The 7,903-nt window shown below is 45.7% G+C and overlaps 1 protein-coding gene across 1 annotated transcript; it reads right to left on the bottom strand.

Moving 5' to 3' along the window:
• Window positions 1-853: 853 nt before the first annotated feature.
• On the bottom strand, window positions 854-7,228 carry LOC120957160 (inhibitor of Bruton tyrosine kinase). Its single transcript, XM_040379211.2, has 6 exons — window positions 6,746-7,228; window positions 6,132-6,677; window positions 5,950-6,050; window positions 5,561-5,875; window positions 4,607-5,482; window positions 854-4,542 (listed from the first exon to the last, which is right to left on the bottom strand). The coding sequence occupies exons 1-6, from the start codon at window positions 6,980-6,982 to the stop codon at window positions 2,739-2,741; spliced, it is 3,879 nt and encodes a 1,292-aa protein (XP_040235145.2). The 5' UTR covers window positions 6,983-7,228; the 3' UTR covers window positions 854-2,738.
• Between the last annotated feature and the right edge of the window lie 675 nt (window positions 7,229-7,903).

The following is a 7,903-nucleotide window of genomic DNA, read 5'->3' as shown; positions in this document are numbered from 1 at the left end:
GAGAGAGAGAGGAACAGCGAAAGTGAACAAAAATTAAACAAAATGCCGTTGGCGGATTTACGACCATATTTAAACATTAACTCTACCTTTACAACTACTGCTGGTGTGCGCGTAGGAGCTTTTCGTGCATGTTTTTTTTTAAATAAAAAGAAAACAAAACGTCTTTGTTCTTCGACGTGAGGAAATAAATGCTTTAGTGAGCTACTGCTGGTGCTAAATATATTTGGGCACGAGTTATTAATGTATTTTTTTTATTATATTTTGCTTTTTCTCGCCAATCTCCTTCAATCTTTCTCACGCATCCGTGTACCAGTGGAAAGTGGTTGCGTTTACCGGTTGAACTTCTTTTAAAATTGGCCACCTTCATCGCAACGTTTCAATGGGCAGTGCGCTTTACATCGCTACTATATTCACTGGTGATGTGAGGGAAATATCTGCTTTTGCGTCTTATTTTCCACCAAGCAAAGAAATTAAATATTTCACTCAACATGCTCACAAATAAGTTGGAAAGAATGATATGTTCGTTTCTCTTCTTTCATTTAAGAAAAAGAGTACAGAGCAGAACAATATATCGTCCGAAAGGGATTGATTACAACATTTGTCTAAAAATGTTATATTTTTATAATTAAACACGCATTAGCAAACTTATATCATCTCGGTGTGGTCGTGCACACGGCCTCTCGAGAAGCGAAACGTCCGCGAAGTGGTGTGGTTCAATGGAATGATGGAGGAATGGTAAATGGCAATGGAAAGATGGATAAACAATAACACACATAACACAGCTACAGCAAAAACAATAATACTCAACAAAAGAAGAAAAAAAATGCAGTGAAACAGATGCAAGCGAACAAGGCACAATGTTACACGCAAGCATAAAAACACACAACTAGCATATATAAAGCAAACAGACGTAGCAGCAGCGGAAGTGTTAGCTAGAATCACTATAAAGATACATGCGCAGCTGTCGCGCATCAACTGGTTAAACATAAAACCTTGTGAAAAGCACCAGTTAAAACAGTATAAGATTTGCAAATTAAAAAAAAAAAACAAACAAGTAAATATAAAAAGGTGAGGGGTGTGATCGCTTATGAATATCGTAGCGTCAATGCACTGAGCTGAAACTCCGATAACAACACAGCAGAGGATGAAGAAAGGGAAGAAAAAAGGTTTGAAAAGTCTCGGTCGCCGCTATTAGCGCACCCTATTTGAGAAGGAGCAAATAATCTGAAAGAACATAATTAAAACACACACAAAACACATTTAACAAAGAAGTAGGAGAAGAAAACAAATCAAAGCAGCATGCAAGCTAGAAATGCAAACAACAACACACTTAAAACATAATTAATCCAACCACACACGGCGACACACATCAACAACAAGAACAACAACGGTAAAGAAACGATGAAAGAGGAAGGAGAGAAAGAGCAAAACGCATATAAAACATTGATTTCAACAATAAAGACAACGGAACAAAAACGAGAAAATAACAAGAAGTTGGACTTTCTTTCTGTATTGTTATTTATATTGATCTATGTTTAAGGTTTAACAACCTGTTACTTCACCAGTGCTGCAAGTCTTGCTGTCGAATTCGTTTCGTACACGTTATCATTATCGTTAACATTCGCGATACGTAGAGACCCTTTCTGACCAACGATCGATGATGATCGATAGTTTGCGATGAACTTCAGTTATATGTATAACACGATCCAGGAAACAAAAAAATCATGAAATGAATAAAAAATGAACAAAAATGAACTATAATAACTCTGAAATGAACAAAAATGAATTTCAACGGTCTCCCAGTGGACAAATTTAGGCTAAAAATGAACCAAAAACCTGTTCATCGGTGAATCATTGCACAGAATGAACTATCGGTCGTCATCGATCGGTCATTGGAAACCGCCTCAAAGACTGATAACGATAACTCAAAATTTTAGCTCTCCATCGGCAATGGAATGGAACGTTATGGAAAAACGTGCCAACTAAAAAGTACATATTCAATAGTTGGAAGGGAATCGAAGTTCAACCAGTGAGTTCAGACTGTATTCCGTTAACAGACCGCTACGGGTTTTGTGAGTCTAATATGGGTTCAGTACCAGCTTGAGGACTTAGTTTCAGGATGAGTTCGGTCCCAGTACCGGTATGGGGTCAGCATCAGTTTCAAAACGGGTTGGGATCATGATCAGTTTCATCAGCAGTATGGGTAGAGGAATCGGTTTCTCTTGCGATGCCCATTAGATTGATGGAGCACTTCGGAATTACGTTTCTTAGCTCTGTAACCGGGTCTAATTAACTAGTACAGTCTATTTTCAATTTACGCGGTTTATGTATTCCTAAGACATACGCGTAAATCGAATATCATTTTTAAATGGTTATTTTGATTTAATGTTATTTATTTGATTATCTGAGTAACACGATTCATGCTGAAATATACCGTGTCTTTTATACTGTTTCTGTAATTTTTTTTAGCAAAATATTAATTTATTTTGCTTTAGACAATTCTTGCAGAAAATAGTATCGATTTGACGCACTACCGCGTCGGGAATAGACGCTACTCGCCCATTTCTTTCCAACCTTAAATATACGAACAAATTTACTTTGATGCTGCGCATAATGTCACTCTATTCACATAAATACACAGAAAATTACAGTAGAAACCCCCTGATATCAAAATACAGGTTTTGCAAGTGAGCTCATAGCATCATGGTTGGGTGATACCCCGTCACCCCCCGGTAACTTTACCGATATTGCCACACCGCTAAGTTCGGCCCATTCTCCAACAACGGCGGTCGATAGCGTTCGATAGTGATGGTTTCATCGAACACATGGTCCACGTTGTAGAATGCGCGCAGCTCTTCGATAGCCTGCTCCTCGATTTGCGTATCAACGAGGGACTTCGATTTGATCTTCTCAAAGTAGCGCTTTTGCCGTCGTTCGTCTTCTAGAATCACGTTAAAATCGGTCTCTCCCTCGCCGTACCGAGAGCTGCGCTGCCGCTGAGGATGCACGCTAACGGCCGTTGTACCGGTGGTTTGGTCTTCCGTCGAATTAATTGCAGGAAACATGTCGTCGTCCGGCTGCTGCAATCCGACAGCTTTGCTCTGCTCGTTTGTGCTGCTCTTCCGCTGTCTACGGGCGGATAATGCCGTATCGGAACCCAGGACTGGATCGGCACCGGATTTAAACAGATCCGCTGCCGGTGGACTCGTGACATTTTTCCACGGGTTCACTACTGGCATTTCAGGCGTTTGCGGTTGTCCGTTTGCCTCCTGGCTGGCCGATTTGGCCAACCTGGACTTTTCCGAATTGAGTCGCTTGCGCTGCTTTTGCGACAATCGCCCGTTTTGAAGGGTAAAGTCACTCAGATTGAGTGTAGTCGCTCGCGGCACGTTGCTAGCCGATTCGTACCCTTCATCGGGCGACCGGACCGGTATCAGCTGCGGAGCTGTAGGACTACGCTCCAGCACCGTTCGAAGGCTGGCGAAGCTTTCGTTAGCCGGCTGTTTCGCTTCCTCCTTCATAAGTTCGTTCGCACGCAGGGCGGCAGTAAGGGCAGCTTTCCGTTTCGCATCGGCCGACACCGTTTGCCACGATTTGTTCGCCGACCGTTCCTCCGGCACTGGGCGATCGGGAGATTTATCGTCCTTGTACGAGGGTGGACTGTAGATGGAAGAAGCGTTGTTGGTTGTCTTGCTGGCCGAAGTCTTTCGTTCCTTCACGGCAGCGGCTTCTTCCAGCACCAACCGTTCCAGGTACGCCATCGCTTCCTTTTCATAGTTTCTTTTCTCGCGCTGCAGCTTCGAGAGAGCGGGCATATTGTTCTGTTTACCTTTCGGAGTTAGTTTGGTGGAGCGTTCGGACGCATTCGGTGGGTGGTCTGTCGCCTTCTGTTCGAGATCGATCCGGAAGTCGCTCACAAACTGTTCCAGCTCCTCGTCACCTATCGCATCCGCAAAGGGAGTGATCGTACGGCAATCGGACAGGCGGAAGAATTCCTTATAAAACCGATCGATCTGTGCCAGCATGGTGGGATCTAGCCCGTCCAGTAAATGCCACTCGAGCAGCCGGGCAAAGTTTACACTGACATACTGCATACACACGCTCTTTAGCACTTCGCAGTTGTACTGGTAGGCAAACTCGAGCAATTCGCCCACGTTGCGCAGGTGCACACGTTGGCCGAGGATCGTCTCGAAAATGCTTTTAAGCTCTTCGATCAGAAACTGATCGCAAATGATGATCATGCTCAGAATAAAATTCTCCGAGTAACGTTGCCTTCGAACGCGCCCATAATCATTATCGTACAGGAAGGGTACGATAACGTCCATATACTCACGCGGCACCGTCCGCAGGTCGACCGTTGTGCGCTTTTCCATCCAGCTGTGGGCAAACATCATGTTGAAATAGTCGAGCCGTGCGACCAACACGCATTTGTGCGCACGAAGCTTCTTGTCGTCCTGCAGCTCAATGGCAATGTCGTACAGCTCCGGGTAGGAATCGTGCCGTAGCTTCGGAAACGGTTCGATAGGAGGCTCTACTTGTAAGCTGAAAGCACGTATACAATGGCGAGTTGAAAACAGTTCGCGGCGTTATCATCATTTATACTCACGTTTTAACCGATTGTGATAAGACATCCAGTTGGAGCTTGTCGAACTGTTCCTTTAGTTTGCGACACATGCCGCTTAGTTCAGAAGTTCGTACCGCGGTCGGATCTGTGCCCGGTTTTATCAGTAATCGTTCGACGTCCGCCCGTGCGATAAGTTGATTGGTGTAAAGATAACGCATGATTAGTCGAAACGCTCCCGTCGTCATACCAGCGAACCCGTAGTCCTGTAGATCGTATTCTTTCTGTGCTGGGTGCTGCTGCAACAGTGTACGCAGCGCTTCCGATCGATGATACAGAATGAAACGGTGGCTCGGAAACGGTTCACCTTCGACGTAGAACACCACATCGTGCACACCGTCCATTTCGGTGGTGTCGGCTAACAATGTGCCGTAATCGTAGTTCGATTCTACCAACTCCGGCACGCAAAAGCAGCGTCGCGTATTCTCCACCAATGCGGCGTAGTTCTCACCATCCGCATCGCAAGCAAAATCCACCACGTTGCACAAATTGCGTATGCGCCGAAGCTCTATGCGGCTTTGCATTGTTTCGCACAGCTCCTTGCGTGTGCACGTTTCCTTGAACTCGCTGAACTGGTGCTTTGCCGAACGGGGCAGCTTGTTGGTGATGATGCCCTGGTACAGATTGCCAAGCAGCAGCACCAGGGCGTTCTGTGAGCACCAGCGAATCTTTTCCACCTCCAGATTGCGCGACTGGGCAAGCACGCACCGCACAAACTGTTGGCAATCCTCGTACCAGATGTAGATGTTACGGGACGTTGTAAAGACTAGCACACGCAGATCCCCTGAACGTTTCACAACGTCCTCCTGTTCGGTTTGCAGCTCGCCACCCGCCACCGAAAGGCATTCTATTTTCTCCATTCTAGAAACGATCGATAAAGGAAATGATCAGAAAAATAATATGCAAAAAGCATTTCCGCCGCACCACAAACACACTTACAAGGGCTTTTTGTAGGTTTTCACCTTGAAGCCACTGAAAATGTGCAGAAAGTTTTTCATCGTATACACAACGATGGCTCCATTGCTTGACTCGATCAGCTTGATGGTGGTGTCACGCTTTATGGCGCTACCATCATCCTTGAGCATCGTTCCCTCCGGTATTAGCGGGATCGGTTTCGGCAGCACGATCATGTCACTGCGAGAATCTCGCTTCAAGCCAAACTGGCCGCCGTTAAGACCCCACACATAAATGTCCGCCTCCAGGACGGCGATCGAATGGTAGTCCATCGCAATGACACGCTTGATTGTTTTCCCTCTGTAAAGATGTAAATGTCAAGCCACCAGGTTTAAGTTCTACTGCAAAATTGCCGATGTAATGGGTGAACTTACGATAAGCTGGAATGACCCGTAATCTCCTTGAAGCTAAGCAGATTTGCTGGCGGTGGCTTTAGTCCCAGTTGGCAGTGCTTGTTCTCGCCACAAGAATAAATCTGCAATGCGGGAATGAAAACTTCAACGTTTTTTTCTTCTTCTGCTTAGATCCAATCGCAAATCTGCGTGCAAGCCCCTACGTGATTATTATCTGTCAAGATGAGGGTATGATGCTTCGCCGCGGCAATGTCCGTAATACGCTCGTTATCTCTCAGCGGCACCGGAACCTTCATCGGGTAGGCGATGGTGTCCTCCATTCCTAGACCCAGCCGTCCTCCGACGCCATGACCTGCGGCATACAACTCTCCCATTTTGTGTGTCAAAAACACGCTATGGTACGAGCTGATCTCTAGCTTCCGGATGGTGGTACGCGTTTTGCGGAAGTACTCCATGCTCTCGGGATTGCCTTTATCCTGTGCGTTTCCAATGCCTAGGTTGTAATTTTTGTTCTGTCCCCAGATCATCAGCTCGGATCCGATTGCAATACGCTCACAACCGTCCTTGCTAGCCCGCTGCTCAGACACATTGCTGCACAGCTGCATCGGATTAACGAAGTCTTCATCCGGCGCATCGAGTGCCGCACCATGCTTAACAAGCGCAACAGCCGCTCCGACGTTGCCATAGTACATGGCACGGTGCAGCGGCGTATGACCGGACTCTAGATCCTTTTGCGTTATACTGGCTCCCTGAAACACAATTCCACAGGGCGTGTGTAAACATTCTGCTCTCAGGTTGCTTGTTATTGCTATCCTACCTGGTTTATTAACCATTCGACGATGGCCGAACGACCGACCGATGCGGCCATATGCAGTGCCGACCGACCATATTCGTCGAGGACGTGGGTAAAGTTGCGACATGTTTTGGCGATGTATGCAGCCAGCAACTCGTCCGAAACAGCGCGCTTGGTAAGGGCCGCCGTGATGGCGTTACCATGTCTCACTAGACGACACTTTTTCGTGCAATCATAATCATAGTCAGTGATGGTAAACATTGAAAGAACGAATACAAACTTTTATTTTCTACTCTACACAAAATCATAACAAACACCGCAAAAGATGCCAACTCGAAGCCCCCAACAGCTACCCTGGAGCCGTCAAAAAATTGAATCCCGTTGGGCAAGGCGAGGGTTTTTGACGTTCAAACATTGCTGCATCTCGCTTATTTTCTCTAGCCGTCCTTTACTTGCTTACAGTGCTCGTTTCGAGATGAGCTTCTGTGCCGCCTTCTCCCATTTCACTCCAAACACTTCGTCAACCTTTGTCCATAAGCCTTTCGTTGCGTTGGTGACAATCTACGCGCATCATATACCGAGGAGTGTATGTTCTCGCTCGATTTGTCGTACCATCTCTTTCGCGCACATGGACTCGCTCTAAACGACTCAAGCTCTCTGCCTAAGGCCCGTCCCAAGCGCCACAGATTAAGCTTAAATGACTGGAAAATTGAATATCCATAGAAAAAAAAAATGAAAGCTCCACAGCTTCATTGCTTTGATCAATAGATGGCGTATTACAACTCATCATTATATTGCTATCCTTTTCTTGCAATGTGTTTTTCTTGCAAGTTTCATCTTATCATGACCTATATAGCCTTCTAACTTTCTGAGCAAAAATCTATATGAATGGTCGTGTGGTCAGATACGTGGGTATCAACACCAATGACCATTACTCAAATCTCACTTGCTTCAGTGCTGGTGATTTCCGTTGGAGTTTAGCATTTAAACAATCGTATCGCCGTTCTAGTTCTAGTGATGCATAACTTCAATGCGAAACCATACAACAGTACAGAGGAAATGAGAAAGCTTTCCTCCAAGCGATGAAGCTCAACTGGTTGGGGTATCCCACCAACAGAGAGCGCCACCAGCTTTTTCGCTATTTTTAGAATGCATGAGTCGTTTGCCGTCTGCTAAACGAAG

The sequence above is a fragment of the Anopheles coluzzii genome, chromosome 3, assembly GCF_943734685.1.
Source record: "Anopheles coluzzii chromosome 3, AcolN3, whole genome shotgun sequence".
NCBI lineage: Eukaryota > Metazoa > Arthropoda > Insecta > Diptera > Culicidae > Anopheles > Anopheles coluzzii.
The sequence above is the reverse complement of the archived record's forward strand: the minus strand, read 5'-3'. Positions and strand labels throughout refer to the sequence as shown.

Coding starts and splice junctions, on each gene's coding strand:
- LOC120957160 (XM_040379211.2), bottom strand. CDS start 6,982: ATGTTTACCATCACTGACTATGATTATGATTGCACGAAAAAGTGTCGT. Junction 5,483..5,560: donor AAAACCTACAAAAAGCCCTT/GTAAGTGTGTTT, acceptor GATCGTTTCTAG/AATGGAGAAAATAGAATGCC. Junction 4,543..4,606: donor TTATCACAATCGGTTAAAAC/GTGAGTATAAAT, acceptor ACGTGCTTTCAG/CTTACAAGTAGAGCCTCCTA.